The 21,022-nt window shown below is 35.9% G+C and overlaps 1 protein-coding gene and 1 long non-coding RNA gene across 7 annotated transcripts in view; one reads left to right on the forward strand and one right to left on the reverse strand.

Moving 5' to 3' along the window:
* The window catches only part of LOC124407220, a 20,970-nt gene extending 6,749 nt beyond the window's left edge, over positions 1-14,221 (reverse strand). Inside the window, exons 1-2 of the long non-coding RNA XR_006929300.1 lie at positions 14,096-14,221; positions 1,742-1,745 (exon numbers count right to left, since the gene is read on the reverse strand). This is a non-coding gene — a long non-coding RNA (uncharacterized LOC124407220). The remainder of the gene's footprint in view (positions 1-1,741; positions 1,746-14,095) is intronic.
* LOC124407125 (tolloid-like protein 1) lies at positions 1,028-21,001 on the forward strand. Of its 6 annotated transcripts, XR_006929293.1 has the most exons (20): positions 1,029-1,342; positions 1,417-1,913; positions 2,588-2,727; positions 6,174-6,234; positions 8,754-8,846; positions 9,397-9,492; positions 10,049-10,226; positions 10,392-10,418; positions 10,550-10,761; positions 11,584-11,791; positions 11,885-12,093; positions 12,184-12,412; positions 12,490-12,675; positions 12,851-13,096; positions 13,243-13,463; positions 13,587-13,769; positions 13,928-14,057; positions 14,129-14,313; positions 15,675-15,814; positions 17,462-17,599. XR_006929293.1 is itself a non-coding variant. In XM_046883008.1 (19 exons), the coding sequence occupies exons 5-19, from the start codon at positions 8,762-8,764 to the stop codon at positions 15,613-15,615; spliced, it is 2,403 nt and encodes an 800-aa protein (XP_046738964.1). In that variant the 5' UTR covers positions 1,028-1,342; positions 1,417-1,913; positions 2,588-2,727; positions 6,174-6,234; positions 8,754-8,761; the 3' UTR covers positions 15,616-15,800. The 6 variants fall into 6 exon arrangements, 5 of the variants coding, with proteins under 5 accessions (XP_046738964.1, XP_046738944.1, XP_046738929.1 ...); XM_046883008.1 differs by lacking the exon at positions 17,462-17,599 and having other exon boundaries at positions 1,028-1,342; positions 15,608-15,800; XM_046882988.1 differs by lacking the exon at positions 15,675-15,814 and having other exon boundaries at positions 1,030-1,342; positions 10,033-10,226; positions 17,462-21,001.
* The last annotated feature ends 21 nt before the right edge of the window (positions 21,002-21,022 follow it).

Raw genomic sequence — 21,022 nt, forward strand, 5'->3', positions numbered from 1 at the left:
AAAAAAAACTGAATTGGATAAAACCCAAGCATGAAAAAAAAATTATCAGTGCTAAAGTTTTAAATATTTGCTAATTGTGTTTTCAAATTTTTATTACCCAGCTACCGATTGCTTTGCTTTTTTTTTCAATTCCTGCAATTTAAAAGTTGCCCCTAATTTTAGTGTGATGTAGTTAAACATATTGATTAATGATGAATTTGAAACAACGTTGAAATGGTTCCTTTTTCGGGCTAGGAGCTTGATTTAAAGTGACGAAGATTTTTGTGTATGACCAGATGTATTCTACATGTCTCAATAAACAGTTGTATGTGAATTACCTTTCTTAATTTACGTTTCGTCTTTTTTTATTAAATTTTTATCATTGCATAACATCATGGTACTCCCCAATAACTGTCGAAGTATTGCACATTTTCCTGCCTAGTTATCATAACTGCAGTCTAAAAATGGTGATTACGTTTACAAAACTCGTCAATTCAATGGTAACCAGTCTGCAGAAGTTCAAATGACATTCAGCAACTCTGTGAACAATAGAATAAAGGTTCACCTGATTGTATAACTTGTATTATCGACGACAAAGATGACAAATGCTAGTTGGACCAATCAGGAAGCAGTTTCAACTTGAAAAATTTCTTTATCAACCGTGATACAATTTCAGGGGAATACGGTCCCCTCCTGTGGGTGAACGGACGAACTCGTAGCAACCATCACCAACGCTGACAGCATTTTATTGTGTCTGTATGTAGACATACTTGGGTGCGTACGGTGAGCACCAATGAGACGTTAACGTAATACAAAGACAATACATATTCATCTAGTGATAAAGCCGGCTTACAAATATTATTGTCTGATGTTGATATATTATGGCACCTGAACGTGAAGATACCTGATCCGTTTTGTCCCCGCGCACTGCTTTGCGTATTAATAAAATCTAGAGGCTATATGTATATACAGGGCGTGTCACTGACGTTAAACCAGGGGTGGGGCTCTTGGGATGAGGCAGCGAATAGAACCTGGAGGGATGAAAGAGCTAGTGCGCATTTCGCCACAGGCTCGCATCAAGCTATAATTTAACTCAGGCGATCTTTTGAGAAGGTTGAAACTCTTCTTCCAATTGAGAAGTAAAAAACATTTTGTAACTTGAACGGCGTGTAATTCAACTATCTTTTAGGAAATACTGCAAGTCTACCGCCGCGAGTATTTTGTGTTTGGCTTCCTTCTTTCTCTTTTGTCCGGAATCTTGGTCGACGCTAGAGGGATGATGTCGCCTCTGAGGACCTTTCTCCCCCTCCATAGACCCGACGACACTCAAGGCGCCTACAGTGAACTCTCCTGGAATTTCGCGGTATGGTATCTGCTACCGCCCATACCCACCTACCCCCGGCTGCTACCTCTACCCCTTATTTTCTCTGCCCTCAGCAACCCCTATCGTCAGTTGGGGCGTGTTGAGGTGGATGGCTGGACCTGGTCGACCGTTTGTCAACGCGTTGTTGCAAGGAGTTTGAGATATGGTGAATTATTTACGTTTCATTTGCGATGTTATTGTCAGATGTAGAAACATGGGATTGAAGGGCAATGCAAACCATAGAGCGCCCGACCAATTGTTCAAGAAAATGGTTAAGTGCGTCGCAGGAGTTAACGCGTTTTAAAGTTCTGCACAAGAAGAGGACAAGATTAACCGACTTGAGAAAGCAAAATTGGTTCTTCGGATTGATTCGGAGTTCGGGCACCTTCTACTCTCAACCTGACTGAACCGGGGGGTGGATTTTCCCAGCTATTACTATCCCCGTGAGTGATTCAACGCATGGGAAAAGATCACCAATATTCGGAGAGCTTGGCGAAAATCTCGCGAATTCCTCGCCCACCCCCCTTCCGTGCGTGTATGTGAGTGAAATCATGCTGATGAAACATCAATGGTGCGTAAATTTACATTCAGAGCATGCATGCATTCATAACGCCAATCATCAATGCTTGACGAATTCACTGTCATTTCTCTTTTAATTTCTCTGGCGCTCTGGGAGTCATAATAAAGTGTCACTGCTCGTGCGGGAGGACCAACTATTGACCATCAGCTTCCGACTCCCGCGAGTAACATCAGTCAAGCGCATGGGCGCGGTTCAGGTTTTCTCAGTCATCCCCAATTCTCCGTCTACTACCCCGCCCTGCTCACTTGCCGGCGACTTGCCCTCTCCGTCTAGTTTTGTCCGTGCTCTTTTGCACCCTCACTCTCACAAATTCCTTCCATCGCACCTTTTCAATATACCACGTTTTGGCTGTACAGAGACTAAGGGTCCGCTTTTTCATTTTCAATTGAAAGTTATCTTTCGAATCAGCGAATCAAAATCCCGGCTTTGAAGACTATTGTGAGAATAAAAATCAACTCGCAGACGAAGCCAGCCTCAAGTAGAGTTATATTTCGATCAAGGTTTAAAAAGTCATTTCTTTCTATTTCGTATGAATTTCTTCGGCTTTAGTGATTTGGAAATGCTCTAGTAATATACTACACATCTTTCCACCGCTGTTCAGCCAATCAGAATCATTTCTCATCGATCTATTAGCAAGTTCTGAATCTTATGAGTATGTGACACAGTGAAAATCAAAGGACACAAAGTGTGTTCTGAAACGAGCTGCCCAGTGCTGAAAATTATCTAGAAGAAAGACAGATCTCATTGTCAACCCAACAGCACAACAGAGATAGAAGATTGCTGACAGTCCTGCCAGCTAATCTCGGTACGTAGCTATTCCTTGCATAACTCCCTGCGGAAGGCTTCTCACGTTTCATTCGCAGTTTCTTATTCAATTTTCACATTTGTCCGGTTTCTCAGCCATAATCAGAATCATTCCTCAACTACTCAACGAATTCGAAATTGGAGAAGATAAAAAATAGTAAAGATGAAATTTGATGTAATCCACTCTCTGGCGGTACATTATGCAACGCCAATTAGACTAGAATTGCGAAAATATTCTACTAACGCGATTTTGTAAATTTGCTCGCTTTGAAACCGCTCAAAGTTCTTACGTTCAGCGCTTGTATAATGTACTCGACGCCACCAATTTCGATGCGTATAAATTGCCGCTTGTAAAGGTGAAATATTGGAAATTTCGATCGTTTTGTCGTGATAAATAACTCAATCAATGATGATTTAATGTTTCAATTCGTATAAACAAAGAAATCTCAACCATATACATATAATAGTGACTTTTTCGTATCTTCGAGAGCAGTCTACTGTAACACAGGGAAATTGTTTATTTCTTGCAATGCAATACTGTAACAAATCACCTGAATACATAAGAATATACCGTATCGTCCAGAAAATCGGTTATAAGATATTTTATATTTCGTTTTAAGTATTGTTTAATTTGTAGGTATACATCGCACCTCTGGTGGGTAATCTCTTACCGAGAGCATACAGGGTGAATATCTAGTGGTTGGCCTTAGGTTAGTGGTCGGCCATTTGTTTCATTTCATTTCGTTTTACCTCCTGTTAGAATTACTTTGCGATTTTTTAAATTGTTTCGAATTTACAAGATAAATTAATGCAAGACAAATACACGATACATTACACGTTGATTCCTTTCAAAACATTATATGATTTAATACCTAATCATTTTCAGTAGGGTTATAAGATGCATAGCCAGAACAGAAGAAAAAGAAGAAGATACCGATCTTCTATTAATTGCTTTCGAACGCATACACACGATTTGATGTGCGACAAAAAGGAGAAACGAAGGACTCTTATACCATGTTTTAGAATTCCACATCTTGTGTTATATCAGCTAATTAATCGACCTCATTGATTTAACTTACCAGGGGAGGACGTAATTTCGTAATCGGCCAATTACTCTGTAGCCGCAAACAGTATTCTATATAAAGATCGAGGGGGGTGGGTCCATGGACTAAAGTAGCTACCAGAACTATAGATCGCAGGTGGCTGTCAATTTTTTCCTGAATGCTGTTTTGTGTTCTAAAAAACATGCCTAAAGCTCACGGCAAGAAAAAAATTATTGGACCCTGGCTGACTTTGTATACACGACCCGAAACAAGATATCAAAAATCTGAAACGCTCGATTGTTCGAAACAGTAAACAATGTCCGCACACCAAATTTCAGCCAAAAATATGGAAAATTGTAGGAGGAGATACGCTATGAAAAATCCAAAGTTTCGATTTTTAAAGATTTTTCAATGCAACTATTTTTTCCGTAAAGTATAGCTAATTTTACGTAAAAAGGATCCCATACTGTTCATAGCTATCGCGAATAGTTTAGAAGATATGAATGTTCAAAGATAAATTTTTATCACCTGAAAAGTTTCAAGGATGTATATTAGGGTGGTCGTTATTTAGGGTAAAAATGAATTTTAGCCTTTTCGCCCTCTTAATCGGTTCAAAATACGTAAAAAGTAACGCTGTAATTTTTTTCAGATTTAAAAAAAAATGTGGAACCCTTCATCACGGGATTTAAGTTTTCCATTTAAAATACGTAGGGGTTTTCTGCGTTTGCAGTCACTATTTTACTGTGGGCTTAAACATGTTTGTAAAATCTTGAAATTTTCAGAAATTAGTTTACAAACATGTTGCTACATGGAAAAAATTCCCCAAACCCCTACCTTCAAAATTTTGTATAACATCACCATAATAATTATAATTTTTTTTTATTTTGCTTCCTCTTTTTTTTCATAAATGTATTTAAAATAGAATAATTTTCCAAACGAGTTACAAATTCTTAAGTATTGTCTCCTTTTTTGCGTCTCGATACTCACACGGAACGAACAACAAAAACAGTTTATTTTACAAATTGTAAGTGAGTATCGGAAAAATCATCCAGACGCAAAAAACGAGACAATACTTAAGAATTCGTAACTCGTTTGGAAAATTATTCTATTTTAAATAGATTTATAAAAAAAAAACGAGGAAGCAAAGAAAAAAAAAATTATAATTATTATGGTGATGTTATACAACATTTGGAGAGTAGGAGTTTGGGAAATTTTTTCCATGTAGCAACATGTTTTTAAACTAATTTCTGAACATTTCAAGATTTCACAAAAATATTTAAGCCCACAGTAAAATAGTGACTGCAAACGCAGAAAAACCCCATGTATTTTAAATGGAAAACTTCAACCCCCGTGGTCAAGGGTTAAACATTTTTTTTTTAATTTTAAAAATTACAGCGTTTCGTTTTACGTATTTCAAACCGATTTAGGGGGTGGAAAGGGTAAAATTCATTTTTACCCCATATAACGACCACCCTAATGTATATTCATTGAACACAGAAAAATCATTCCATAATACGTCGAATTTTTTAAATTTCCCCGCGCCGTTGATAGGTCCCTATTGTTTGCGTAAATTCTCCTCTCGCTTTGATATTGCCAATTTTATGCGGCGGCGCGCTCGCTGAAATTTTGCGTTTCTTGGTTCGGTATATCGTGTAATTCGAATACCCATAACAGCATGATGAAGAACCCGGTCACAATCGGAAAGAGGATTACAAATTGCCACTGCTGGAATTTATTTTTGAAAATTCATACCGCCTAAACTATCCATGATAGCTATTAACAGTATGAGACCTTTTTTACTACAATTTCCAACATTTTTGGCTGAAATTTGGTGTACAGACATTGTTTCCTGTTCCGAACAATCGATCCTTTCAGATGTTTGATATCTTGTTTCGGGTCGTATATACAAAATCGGCCAGGGTCAAATAATTTTTTTCTCGTCGTGAGCTTTAGGCAGGTTTGTGGAACACAAAACAGCATTCAGGAAAAAATTGACAGCCATCTGCGATCTGTAGTTCTGGTAGCTACTTTGGTCGATGGACCCCCCCTTACGGCAACACGGTATATTCGTATAAAATTATTGAACAAAGAACTGAAAAAAAATTTCCGTACACATCATTAATAGATATAGAAGTAAAGCTGAAATTTTCTAGTGAATTATTATACATGGTATCCTGTTCGCTTTATCACATTTTCATCAACATTAATTAAATAACAAGTTCCGTTCTCGTGTGACTTCGTGAACGAACGCAGTTTTTTTTATACTTATTACAGAAGATTAATCTCACGGAGAGATAGATATACTATCATCTACATTTATCAATAAATCAAATTCAGGTGATCTGCTTTATATCGATAAAATAGCATCAGAATGTGAACCAATACTAATTTTTATACATTTCAGATGATCTACCAGATCTACTTTCAACCCTCTTCCTGTGCTTGGAACAGACACTGACGATATGGTAGGGTCACATCCTTGAACATAAGTGATACATAAATGTGGCATTCGCCTTTTCAAAATGAGTTAAGCATTGGGGACACATAATCCAATGGCCTTCGTTCTGCTGTCCGGGGAGTTTTAAAGAAGTGTGGAAGTCAGAGTTATCAAAATATAACACATGCCCATGTCAAAATTAAATAACATATTCAGATTTGCATAAAGTAATTTGAAAAATGGTGGAATCTGTGGCAGGATCTGATTCTGTAATGTGTATAACCGTTGACGAAGGTGCAATGAACTTTATTTTGACGACATACACAGCAAATTGAAATAAAACTAGTGGTTAACTTGACTGTCCTTTATAAAGCCAACCTAAGAACTTTCCACTGGTATGCATTTCGAGCCCGTAAAACGTCAGCAAATGGAATTTTTTTTCTTACATTTTGTTATTCAATAAACTGAAAAACTGTGTGACCTATGAAATCCAAAATTGAGTCAGTCTTAAGCCACGGAATGCTGCGTCGGTTGAGACCAATATTATTCAGACCCATTCATTTGTTAACTAATCCCAAACCCCAAAGAATTCTAAAAAGTCATTTAAAACATCGTACGACCAACAACTTAGAATATACGAAGAAAATACAGAGAGATTTCTCGTTTTTTGGCTGCAACTTTTGGCCCGTTATTCGTAGCGATTTTGGACTGTGCGCAATCTATTTCTCACGCAAAATTACGTCGATATAAGGCCTGAAAAGCTTGATTTCAGAGGTTTTTTTTAAATCTAAGCTGAAGGAGAACATTCATAATTTTCACACGGTGGTAAAGGATTTCTTGATCCAACAAAATAGATTTTGTTGGAGTCCATTCACTTCAATCTAGTGTCACTTATTTGTTCCAAATACGATGACTTCGATTCGACAATTCCGATTTAGTTAGTTTGTCAAAATGATTTAGTCATGCGATTTCCTTGATTCAACAAAAGCCTTTCTTGTTGCGATTCAGTGAAGTATTGATTTCAGCGAACCTTTTCATCCATTTCCGAAATTGAGTCAACTAAATATCATTTCATTTGAAGTTTATGTATTATTCCTTGAAGTCGCATCTTCATTGACAGAAACAATTAAATACTTCAAATAAAATAAGTACATGAATCTAGCTTAAAATAAATTGACATCGATTGAATGCCATCATACTTTGTTGATCTAACCGGAGTGTGTTTGGCGTAACTGGTTGAATCAGTTGCACTAATTCGTTTTCGAGGTAAAAGGAACACCTGCATATGCTTTGAAATAAGTGGAGAATACATTAATCGTCCTATGTGAACCTGAGTATAATAGTACTATAAACGACCGCTAGGTGGCGAACTTTCTCGCTACAGAAGTTGCTTCAGAGATGGTGATAAAACCGGGTAGGCTGCCAGGACTTCAGATATAGATAACGTAAGATAAATTTCATATCAAATCGGTTACGAATGAAGCAAACATGATACCAAGTTTCTGAGACATCAGAATTGATATTGACGCAAACCCAAACTGTCGACACATGTTCAGTTATAACTTCTACATATCCAACAATAAGTTTTCGAGTTTTACCTGATTAATATCGAGTAAATCCCACAAAATTTTGAAATCCCACAGAACTCCAAAGGATATCATTCGATGTTTTGTGCGCTTAAATAACTTTAATGCTTAGTCAACAATTCATGAATTAGAATAACCCTAATTTGTTGTGATGCAGCAATTTCATATTTTTTAAATAAAAAGATATTATTGATACAAAATTCACATTATCGCAAGGAACCGCCGTGTTACCTCGAACAAATTAGTTTTATTTATTAAAAATTTAAATCATTTAAAATAACCAGCATGACTGCATTCAAAGGCTTGCTTCAGTTTTGTATTAAGTTGTCACAAGTATTTCGTCCCACTAAAGTATTTTGTTGAATTATGTAAGTATCGTGTTCGCCGCAATTGACTATAGCATTTAGTAGAATCAAACGAATATCACTTGACTCAAATAATCCTTTCCCTTCGTGTATTAAAAATCCACAGGTCCAGCCTGGCTACAGTTTTTTTGAAAATAATAAAATAAATCCGAGGTAACTATTGATCATATATGTAGAGTTGGAGTGACCCATAGGTAGAGGCATAAACAATCCATTATTATTACTATTGAAGGATTTGTCAAACCAGACAACTTCTTGCAGTTTATCTCTCTAAGTTCAACAGCTTTGTTCGATTTTCCCGTCCATACAATTAGTCAAATTCGTTTAACTCGGTATCATTGAATATTCTACAATTTATTATTCACACTATTTCCATCTCTCTGCACATTTACCGTCAAAATAATGCTTCTGTCGCCACATGAAGCTACCGTTTCTGCGGCAGCCGAAAACTAGATCATGTGACCTTAATCTTTTCAGATTTTTTTTTTTAATCACTTTTAAAATGTTTCACTTCATATGTAAACATAATAGGTGGTTGTATGTTGCTGCGCGCAGCCTTGCTTCTTCTTTCTGTCACAAAGTATTGCTGATTGCAGGACACAGTATGGCCTCAGCACTCCGGCATGCCTCTGGGAGTAGTTTGGTTGTATCTGCCTTCCTTCTGCTACTCCTTCCACGTACCACTACAGGTGTGTATTTTCTCTTATACAAATGTAGTACAACTGCTTGATAAAATAGTGTTTACATTACAAATTAATGGGCATGTCAGCAGTATTTCGTGTTTACCGTGACTCACTTACATATTACAAGTATACGCGTCATCATTTCTGTAAAACGGCCAGTCCTATACTCAGTTGGGCATACCAATTATTACTACACTGAATTGAATGTACTTTCCATGATCATTTGGCACTTAGTGCGTAACACACAAGTTGATATGTACGTACGGAAACAACTATTGTTTTCGTTATTTTTCACATTAGATTATTCATACATTAAATTTAACAAATAATTGCATGTATATCAAAAAAAGATTCTATATATCCAAATCTATCGTGAATTTTTGCTCTTATCGAATGGAATTTGTATCACAATCTTTTACAGTGCCATGAATTATTACTTTACAAGCTTTAAAAATACAATCGTATGATTTTTATTATTTTATTAATGGGAGTATGGTGTGTTCCCGGTGGCGGTGGATTTGGGATATCTTGGATGGTCGTCATACATTATAATCAGCTCGTGAGGTAATCGATGTTGTACCACTACGCCGGCCTGACTACATTCCTTCACTGCCGCCGCCACTGGGACCATTCACTACTGCCAAGACACCAAGTATGTCTCATTTATTGAGAATTTTATATATACTATTAGCTAGTATGACAGTGACATTACAATATAATTATGTAATCGAGTACCTGGGCAAGTCTCTTGAATTTCAAAATGTGGACCCTATTGTATAGTTATTAGGAGTTTTTATAGGCTTTCAAATCTTTCTTAATTCTAGTTGGTACGAACACTGATGAAAACTCATTGCAGTTACTTCCATCGCTATTGTACCACAGTTGATTTTAGAGGCGTTGACCTGGAAGTCAAGAGTGGATGGTTTATCATACAAAAAATTAATCAAAGCTATGCCTGCTCATTACTATTACACTGCAGTTATCTGGAACAATTACTTCGCCGAAGTTGAACTAAGTATCCTGTCTAATGGAGATCCCTACAGCTGTCCACGATCCAGATACTGATCATTTGTAAATTAGAAGTAATGAAACTGAGGAGATTTGCTCTTTTTTCAGTTTATACACATGCTTGTAGAATGTCATTAATTTGTAATCTATGCCAAATGACTTTTATATTATACACACTACTAAGATGATTTTGTGCTCAGAGTGCGATCAATCCTTCGCAAGCTTCCCAGATGGTCCACAAAATGGAACCTTCAGTGCTCCAACTTTGATCAACCCTGAAGGTGAATCTAGACAATGTGTTTATACATTTCTGGCTGGACCTGAGCAACGAGTTGAAATTGTGTTTACTTCTTTTGGCCTTCGTGGTATGCCTCCTGAGTGAGTATTGATGAAACTTCATCTTACAATTAGATTTAAATTCAGATCCAGCATCGCCTTCTTAATATTCAATCATAAAACAGCAATTGGTAGACCCAATATGGTCTACAGTTACATAATTATTATTATACAATTGTTTCCCAATTATTTCTTGATGTATTTCAGTGGCGCAGCAGTTGGCGAGTTACCCGGGTGAGTTTTGCTTATTTTGTGGGTGTGTATTTCAATGTCATGAGATACATTGCGTTAATATGACAGTTATGTAATAATTTTGATCTTCAATGATGGTAACATTGTAATTCTGTGCATTTTCAATTTTATAGTTGCGTTCATGAGTACATGGATATTTACACAGAAGTACAGTCTGGAAATCATAGCAAGCTGATAGAATCACCATTTGGCGGAAGATACTGTGGCCCTATCCCTCCACGAAAGCGTGTTTCTTTGTATCATGGCATTGCACTCAGTTTCTATACTGACAAAAACGTTACTCTGCCTAATCTATTTACTGGCTACTACACTTTTATCAATGAGTGTAAGATGCATTCAATTTTTTCACCTACATTTTATGAATTTATTCTTAGACGAAAGCACCTTATTCGGTGATATAGATAATGATATCAGTAGTAGTATCACTTATACTTGTCTATAAACTCGGCTGTATACTTGGCTGGAAATACTAGGAAGTAATACGTAACTCCCAGAGATAATATGAATTATAGAGCCTCCGTGTCCTATCTCAGAATACTAGATGAACATGACTAGCCTCATGCAATAAATGTTTCAATGAACATTTGATGCAACAGTGGCAGTAGAAAATGAAGGAAATGATCAATTATTGTTTACAATTAAATCGATTTTGCTGTAATTTATACAACTTACGTCTTAATAATTCTCAGTCACCAAGTTATTAGTTGCGTTACCTGTGTGGAACTGACTTATACTCTTTCATTAATGTGGTTTTACTATGGAAAAAATAATATTTTGGCCAGGTATATATGTAGGTACACTTATATATCATGAAAAGAACTTTAAAATATTTTTATTATGGGTAACCTTTGGGACTCATAAATTTTTTATAATGAAAGTGATGAAAACTTAATTTTATTGGATGCTAGTATCTCATTGCAGATATGCGATGTGATGTCAATAGTACGAAGATACTCGACGAATTTTGTTTCCCTTATATCTCCATTTTCCATCATGTCATAACACTGAATGTATAATACTTGTTCATAAAGCAGGGGCCATATAACACTAATTTTCTCTATCACTAAATCAACTTATTTAAGTTTATTGCTGAAAGTCTACAGTAATACTATTTGAAATATGCTTTCATTGCACATCATATTTTCAGCTGAATATGAAGTGGGAACTCCAGCGCCAAGTACGCCATGCACATTTACAGTAGACGCAGCTATTAAATTTACAGGAAATATCTTGTCACCAACTTATCCGGGTGCCTATCCCAAAGATCTAGTCTGCAGCTATCAATTTATCGGAAAACCCAGTCAACGGGTTCGCCTAGAATTCCGTGACTTTGATTTATTCTTTGGTGGGCCTCAGTGAGTAATACAGCTCTGTGTGTGAAATTAACGGCTCACCATTCATCGTATTTTTTAACCGTTTGCTAATCAAATTACTTGACATTCTTGTAGTTGTCCGTTCGATTACGTAAAAGTATATGATGGCGTTGACAACACCTCGGCAGTTATCGGTACATACTGTGGGCAACAACGAAACTTGGTGCTTTACTCCTCCGAATCTAGTCTGTTCGTGTTATTTGTTACACTGCAGCGAACAGCCAACACGCAGAATCGCGGGTTCAAGGGTATTTTTGAATTTTCCGAAAGCTTTGTTAAATTAGGTAAATGAAAAATAATACCATGTATTAGTTATGGATGAGCTTGTGTTGGGAGATATGTCTTAGTCATTTTTCCTTGCTGTAAATTTGTAGATTTCATTAAGGATGACGGCGAACACATTCGTGGTTCAGAGTGCGATCAGAAGATATTAAGTAAGAAGGAATCCTTTGGCTTTGTGTTTAGCCCGAATTATCCTTTTCCATATATACCCAAAATAGTTTGCCGATATTTTATCTATGGAATGCAAGATTCACAACATCTAGAACGTGTGCGACTAGAGTTTCACAAGTTTGATATACCCAAAGGGCAAGCAAAAGGAGAGTACGTACCATAGTCTGTCTATACTCAGATTCCCAATATTGAAGCTGATAATATCATTGATTATCGATACTTTACAGCTCGGTCTGTACCGATGGATATTTGAAAGTATATCTAAAAGGGCAGGAGGCAACAGATTCATACGATAAATTTGACCACGAATTGTGCGGTGCAGAACACAAGCCAAGCAATGTCGTCAGTGATGGGCCACGGCTTGTTATGGTCTTCAGCAGCGGAGAGCTTCAGGGCAACGGATTCAAAGCTCAGTAAGTTTATGCCTCAATTGCTAATACTGGATCGATTCATTGGATTAAATAATTGAATGGCCTGATTGTATTATCTTGTTACAAAACACTGATATCTCATAAAATTTGAATATATCTAATTTTATTTATACTACTACGTTCAACTTTGAAGCTTTTGGTTTTGCTCTTTCTGTAGATATCGATTTGAAACAGAGTATCGGATACCTGGAACGGCAGCACCCGATGGAACCTGTTTATTTACGTATCGCAGTTCATCCCGTAAAAGAGGAGAATTCAATTCCCCACGTTACCCTAGCAATTATCCCAGCGATACCAACTGCACTTATTTATTTTTAGCCACACCAAACGAACAGGTTACATTAGTATTTGATCATTTCAAGGTCAGAGCTGACAATGCTAATTCATCGGTGGGATTTTATGGGTGAGTCTTGGATCTTCAATTTATTCTGTATCTTTTACCTTATGTCTGTAACAGAATTAAACGTTTGATATATATGATGAGTCTGGGTAATGAAGAACTGAAATTGATGCCGTCCACGTTGAGCTGTAATCACCTTTTTCCAATAGAATTGAAATTTGCCAAGAAGATTGGTTAGAGATATACAATATGTATCGAGACAACACAGAGAAGTTAATTGGTCGCTACTGCGGTATGACAGCTCCGGGACCTGTGGAGTCAAATCTTGGGGCTCTTGGACTGAAAGTTATCTTGCATTCTGATTCTGAGCTTGTGTACAGTGGATTCAAGGCTCGCTACACGTTTGATGTTGCAAAATCTATTTTTGGTGGTAAATTACATACGTCATAACTAAATTTCACCAATGCACTAATTTTAAATTAGTAGTCATTTATTATTTATCATCATTACAGTATTTGACAATACTTATTATTTTGAGATTAATATGTTGCAGATTGTGGTTCAAATATCAGCAGTTTGGATTACGGGATGATCACTAGTCCTAATTTTCCAAACAAGTATGATGGGCCAGCACGCAACTTGGCCAGTAAAACTTGTAATTGGTTTATAAACGTTAGACCAAATTATCGAGTACTTCTTAATTTCGAATTATTTTCTGTTGAAGGCGTCCAGTCAGGTGTGTAAGCAATGTTTGCATAACTTTCTCCTCAACATTCTCAATGGATTTTCTTTTTTTATAAACTGATACGAAACTATGCTTGTGGAATCAATATCTAACTGATAAACAAAGACAGAGTTATAATCTTTGTTTCAACAAATATGTTTTCTTCACAGTACGAGGTTGCCCTGCAGCAGTACTGCGCATGTGGCACATGGTGTCGGCTCCACCTCTTGAACTCTGTGGCGTTAAAAGCGCTGATGAGAAGTGGAGTTATGTTTCTGAAGATAATAATATGCGCCTAAGGTTTGAATCTCTTTCAAAGTACCAAAGTTTCTTTTTACTTGAATTGATAGTTACACCCCCATACGATTCAGTTTTATATCTGCGGACAAAGCGGTGGGTCAACAGGGCTTCCGAGCGGTGTGGACGGAAGTGGCTATGGACGGTGATTGCTCTGGACAATTTCTTTGTATCGTGAGCAAATATTGTATTACCAAGGGTCTTCACTGTAATGGGATTAACAATTGTGGGCCAGATGACTCGTCTGATGAAGAAAACTGTAAGTCTTGATGAAATGCGTTATATTTAAACTTTATATCGATGTTCATTATTTGCTTCCTCTCTCAGATTCACATGTAAATATATACGTATACGTGTGTGTGCGCGCGCACACACACACACACACACACACACAAACAAGTATAGATTGATTCTTATAAAATCTGACACTTTTACTCATAACGGTGGCCACTGGTTTTGTGACACTACGATATGTTGGTATTATGCCTCGAAAAAAGACTTGTTTAGATATGGGAGAACATGAAATCGATACATCTAACTCTATAATTACTGTCATTAATAATTTAAAATTATTGTTTTTAGAACCGTTCAGTATTTTCTTTATTCAAGCAAACGTGAAAAATATAAGCCTCTAAAATAGAATTATTAGAAAAAAAAATTATATTTCCAATAAAAATATCTTGGATTTATAATAGAATGTAGTAAATTACTAAAAAATGCTAATAACCACGAAGTATTAATTTTCAATTAATTTTTCGTATGTTGATATCACGAGAATGGATGAACGGATTTTGATGATTTTGATCTCAACGGACGGAGTTTTTCTTAACTTATGTCTAGTAAGGCTTCAGATTTAATCAGCCTAGTACTTTCAAAATTATTCCAATAACAATAAATTTTCTATGGAATTTTCTTCCTGAACTCGATGTGCAGCCTAGCGAAAAAAATTCTAAAAAGATTTCTTTATCAACTTAGGTTCGTATAGTCTACAATTACAAAAACACTGGTCATCATGAGGTACAGAAGTGTCACAAGTTTTAGAAGAACCAGCCACATGCATTATACATATGGTTCCATAGATTTATGCCCTCAGTACTATTTATTGTCCTTAGGTGTGTTTACTTTGGATCGTTTGGCACATGAGTTTTTTTGAATTTCGAGGCATATTAAGTCTGATCTCTGTATAGTTTCTCAGTTGCAATTCTATAGAATAACATCTAATAATTACTATTGTAATATTTCATTGACTACTTATTTCATCTTACTGTGTAAACGAGTGTTTCATAGCATGCCTATACGTATATCTACACCTGATAACTATACCTGCATAGACTATCCATCAAGTGCACTGAGTTGTTTCAAATGCTAATAAGACCAATAAAAAAAAGTTTAACACTCGCAGTCAATGTACTGTTTTCTATTGTTTTGGCGACTGATATTATCACTTGTCATTATCGAACGAACTAAGCTTCGTTTCAATAATCTGCAGGCCAAATCATAAAACTACAACGCCACAAGTTGGTGGGTAAAGATATAGACTTAAAATTTTTTAGGTAAGTAGTACGTACGTACAAGTGAGAGTGGTGGGATTGGTTGGGTGAATGGTGTGTGGTGTCGCAGGTGCAGCATCAGCTCCCTTGGAGCCAGCATTGGCTGGAGGCACTGCCATGCTTCTTCTCTCTCTGTGCTTTGTGTTCGTGGCCACCTGAGCCTCACACGTGGCTTCCAACGGGCCGGCATGTTATGATCTCCCTTATCACGTGAGTCCACGCACCGTTTTCCATGTCAATTGCATTGTTGAGTGACATTCCATTAAAATCTGCCTAAGAAGTTTAATGTGATTTAGATATTCAATGTCAGTAGTACCTGCATACGTTACGATCTAAGACATATTGCAGCTGTAATTAAGTCTGCAGTTTATATTGAGCTGCTCAACCCCAGTTGTCAGATTTTACATGTGAAATATCTCCATATATAACGGTTTCTATAATCATTCGGGGATAATGATGCATTATAACTTATCTAGTGACAAAAAAGTTTTATCAACGAAAGGGAATTGATTGCATACATTTGCATTATTATGCTGCAGTATACTTCATCACAATTTGACGAGTCGTCAAATGAAAAATGAAATGAAAATGAGCCTCTGTCGGGATGGTTGAAACTGTACCACTGCCGGCTTTACTTGTAAAAAAACCTCCTGACCAATTAGCTCAATTTTAACCATCCGAGACAATTAGTTCATTTTCATTAGGACTTGTCAAATCACTCCTAATAAAAAAATTGGGTGCATCACAATAATTAGAACTAACAAGCAGCAGTAAAAGAAATTAAGTTACTTACAATTATTGTAACTAATTCAAATTCTTTAATTGCTGCTAAATTGACAGGTCTTATTGAAGATAAGCCAACTTTTCAGTATGGTCGGAATTGAGCTAACTCAGTAGGATGGTTGAAATTACGTCAACTTGGCAGGTAATGATTCAGTTGCGAGCATCACAACGATTTGACCAATTTTTCCTATGATATATCGAATTGAATGTTACAATAATTGTAAGTACCTAAATTTCTTTTATGGTTGCTACATCGACAGATAGTCATAAAAATATGCTAATTGGCGTGAGATTTGCTCATAGAATTGTAATTAGTGTTGACTAAATGTAATACAGCTCAGTGATGCAAATGTGTGTAATCAGTTCAGAAGGTAAGAGTTAAACATATGAATGATATCTGAGTACTCGAAAATGACACATAAATTAAATATAGCACGATGTTTATAATTGCTTAGTTATGCAATACATTAACATTACCAACGATATTGCGTCAACTGATATCACAATAAATTGATACATTACCTGCCTATGGTAATATCCTTTCCATAATCCTGAAGGACTGCATGGTTTATATTGGAATGCAATTCAACTTGCTTTCGGAAAAATTGTCAACTGCATGTATTACTCTTTTCTCATGCGCCAAGTACGTCTTGTTCTTATAATCTTAATCTCGTGTCTCCTCTCACACTACTGTAGTAGCTACTTTATTGTATATGATAACATTATATGATAATGAATACTCTTTAGCAAATTATGATGCAATCAAAAATCTTCATTACTTTGACACAGAGTGCGACGTCCAGGTAGTCTGTGAAGTTTTATGTAGCCAATCACGTCTGCAAATTTTCAGCCAGAATTAATTCCTATTATAGACCCTTGTTGACACCGATCTAATAAGCAGTGTTTGTTTTTTGGCCTAAGCCTATTAAAATTGGGGTAGTCAGTTTAGGAAGTACTTCTCTGGATGAAGATCAGTACTTGCAGAGTAGTTTCTCCATAGAAGTACATCTGACTCTAGTACTTTTTTCAAGCATTCTGATATGCATTTAATATCGACGTTGATTTTATTTTTAGGTACGGTAGTAATACCTCCTGACAGTTATGCTGTACCAGCCGGATGTGCTGCCGGTGCCATTCTGATAGCAACTTTATTTTGTCTACTATGTCACCGAAAGTTGAAGAAACGTCCTCAAGAGGTTCATATCGACGACTTGCAGCAACGAGTCGAAGATCAACGTCACTGTCACCGTCATGATAGACTTCTTCATCACCACCATCATCACCATCATCGTCATCATCAGAGCCATAGTCATAGTCACAGCCATAATTTTAATCAGCACCACTTTCAGCAAACGAGTCCTCCTAGTGGGAGTGAAGCGGAGCACGTTTGTGGCGATGAGGCAAGCAGCCCAGACAGTGTGTGACCGTGGATGCTTGCAGCGTGGCTGAGGTCGTTGCACCTACCACGACCCCCCACGTTGCGCTCTGGACTCTTCTTGATATGTAACTTGTTGTTGTTGTTGTTACTGTTGCCTGATGAAGGTAGCCTGATCAGCGCCATCAACAGAAATCATCGTGCTCATCAAATACTTCAGATATTGACTAATAAGCAAACACACTAGCCATGCATCGAGTATAGTTATTACAAATCGTACTGTGCAGTATAATGTTATGCATATGAAATAAGGTAGATATATACATTCATACATCCATCTGATTTTTAGCTGATACAGATGAATGACTTCGATTTCACATTCTTACTCATTACAGAACTAAATATCTCTGTTGGATGTGTATGCATGTCCGGAGTTTTTAAGTTGTTTTTGGCCATCACACGAGAAAGGAAAAGAAACATCCGTCTATTCTTTTGTTCATTGTGATTAATCTTTTATGATTTATTCTTCGTTTATCATTGGGCTGTAATTACTATAGTGCCACACGTCCTGCAATTCTTTAAGTAGAGTCGAAGTAATACTAAATAGTTATAAGCATACGTGCTGGTTCAAATGTAAGGGTGTAGAAGCAAAAGATCTACAATAGTATAAATACCGTCACTTACTAATTTAATTGTAAGAATATCAGTTATAAATACGTCATACTGGGACAAAACCACCAACATTTGTCTCTGTCCCGATGTAACAATTTTCTAATTTCGAGTAAAACGATATTCGAAAACAAAATAATCAGTCTGAGTCATGAATGTACGAATATTTGGCTTGTTAATATATTTTTGTGTGTGTGTTTAATCAATAGAGATCATTACGTATTCACAATACAATAAGCCATTTTGTTACTTTTACACACGAAATGCATTTCTTTGTATACTGTGAACTGTATACTATTCAAATACATTAAGATTGGATGTAAGACTCCAGCTTTTAACGTGTTTTCCAATCGATTTGCTTATTCTATCGATAATAATAGTAGAAATTTTCGTTGGCAACGGACAATTACCATTCATATTATAAAATTGCTATTATATGAAATTCAAGTGATCCAATCTACGAAACTTTCATAATTATAAGTTTCTATAACTCATCCAAGTATTAGAATATTTCTTTCTGAAAAGACTGTATTATTTATGTTATCTTTGAAGGATTCTAGTTGTCTGCTTGTGATTACATGGAAACAGATTTATGCATAAAAAACGCCAATTGCCAATTCTTCAAAGTTTAAAGTTAGGATGTTTAGAATTTTATAGTTAATACACCTAAATATATATTTCACGATAAATGCTGCCATTGGAGCTATACCAAAGAATATTCTAAACTATGATAAATAAATCACACAAGACACGTGTATATACACTGGACATAAAAATGAAGTATGTGTAAAGTAAACAAAGCGTTAGTCGAAATTCGGAGCAAAGCAATCTTATAACGTACAGGTTTAATATCGGAATTCTGATTTTGAACTCAACAAATTATGAGGGCTAGATTATGAGATCCATCCCACGAGAAACCAAAAATACAGTAATATAATTTCGTAAGTGCAATTCTGACGTTGAGTAGTGTATGAGAAATGAAAACAACAGCAGCTGTTCCCAAATCATTTTTATATACAATGCTTTTCTCGCCCAAAATATAATGTAAGCAAATGAGACGAGAAAGCACAGCAATTGAAAGATATAATTATTACACGTCACATGCAATAAATTATTTTAGAAATGATCTTGCACGATGCCAATCTACAATCTGTTCCAGTTAAATACACCTATACTTTGAAACACAGGAATTCGAATACAACATCTGTGTTAATACTGCCCAAACAATACCGCACAAATCAATTTAAATAACAACTGACTACAACAATAGAGCAAAATATTTTCCTCGGACATTCATGAATTTAAAATCCAGCAAGATAACATAAGAGGATTATACTGAGCTTGTATTTAGTACATTTACAATTAATGACAGTAAGTGTAGAACAGTACATTTTCCAAATTACCTGGTCATTCCGATTTTGATATGGCAATTAGCCACATATTATTTCTTTATTTTCGTCTTATTGCAATACGGTCGATTATTTATTTTGCGATATTAAAAGAGTTTTCATAGTTTGTAATTATGAAAGTGCAAATACGGTATTGATGTTAAGAAGATTTGAAAGAAAAAATTACACATAAAGAACAGCATATGATTGCTCAAAAACATGAACCAATCATCGAATTCAAACACTTTCTCATAGAGTTTGGTATAGTGTGATTTCTGCATTACACATTTACTGTTTTGGCAAGAAGAAAAATGAAAGGTTCACAAATATTTTTATATCATCGATCCCGAAATTATTATTGATCAAAATATCGTTCAAAAACAACTGAAGCAAATATTGGCGTTGACTGCAATTCACGATAATACGTGAAAATTACTATTAAATATTCACTGTTCTGGGAAAGATTTTATGCAAAGGTGAACATTGAACAGACCTCAAGATAAAAGTTATACCAATGTAACCGGAACACGCACTTTGTTGAAGTAACTCTGTTTAAGCACTTTTTGACCACAAGCGAAGGCTCGCTATATTCTAGGATTGATCCTTCTATATACTAACAAATGTAACGATTAGGCACCTGTAGTACATACTGCAATTGTCGTTACATATATCAATCCAATATAAGTAACATAATGAAACTGTTGCCTATCAATCGAATGTTCACATTTAATTTGCAACAGTACACAACCCATTGAGGCAAGGTAAACAATTTTGATGGAATTACTTTCAAAGAACTATGTTATTTCCAGTGCATTTTTTATCAAATGATGCATTTGAATTTCACTCCTATTAACTACTTTTTTCAAGTGCAAGTCGGCAGAAACAAAATAAGTGAATTTCACTTCAAGAAACTTCTTGAGCCAGAACAGTTCTTCAGAGGTATTCTGGTTCAACCTTCATTTATGATTCATTAATATCATGGAGCACAATACACAAATGAGTTGCAAAAATAAAAGGTTATTATATAAAAGCATAAACACATAAAGATAATATAACTAATATAAGTGATAGCTATAGCATTTACATTGTTAATCCACGTAGAGGCCATAAAACGCGAATTGTCATTGTGGTGTCTATAAATCGGGTTCTCAGTAATGAGAATAATACATTTTTTTAATCAAACCAGTTTTGAACCTGTGTATT

The sequence above is a fragment of the Diprion similis genome, chromosome 1 (genome assembly GCF_021155765.1).
Source record: "Diprion similis isolate iyDipSimi1 chromosome 1, iyDipSimi1.1, whole genome shotgun sequence".
Lineage (NCBI taxonomy): Eukaryota > Metazoa > Arthropoda > Insecta > Hymenoptera > Diprionidae > Diprion > Diprion similis.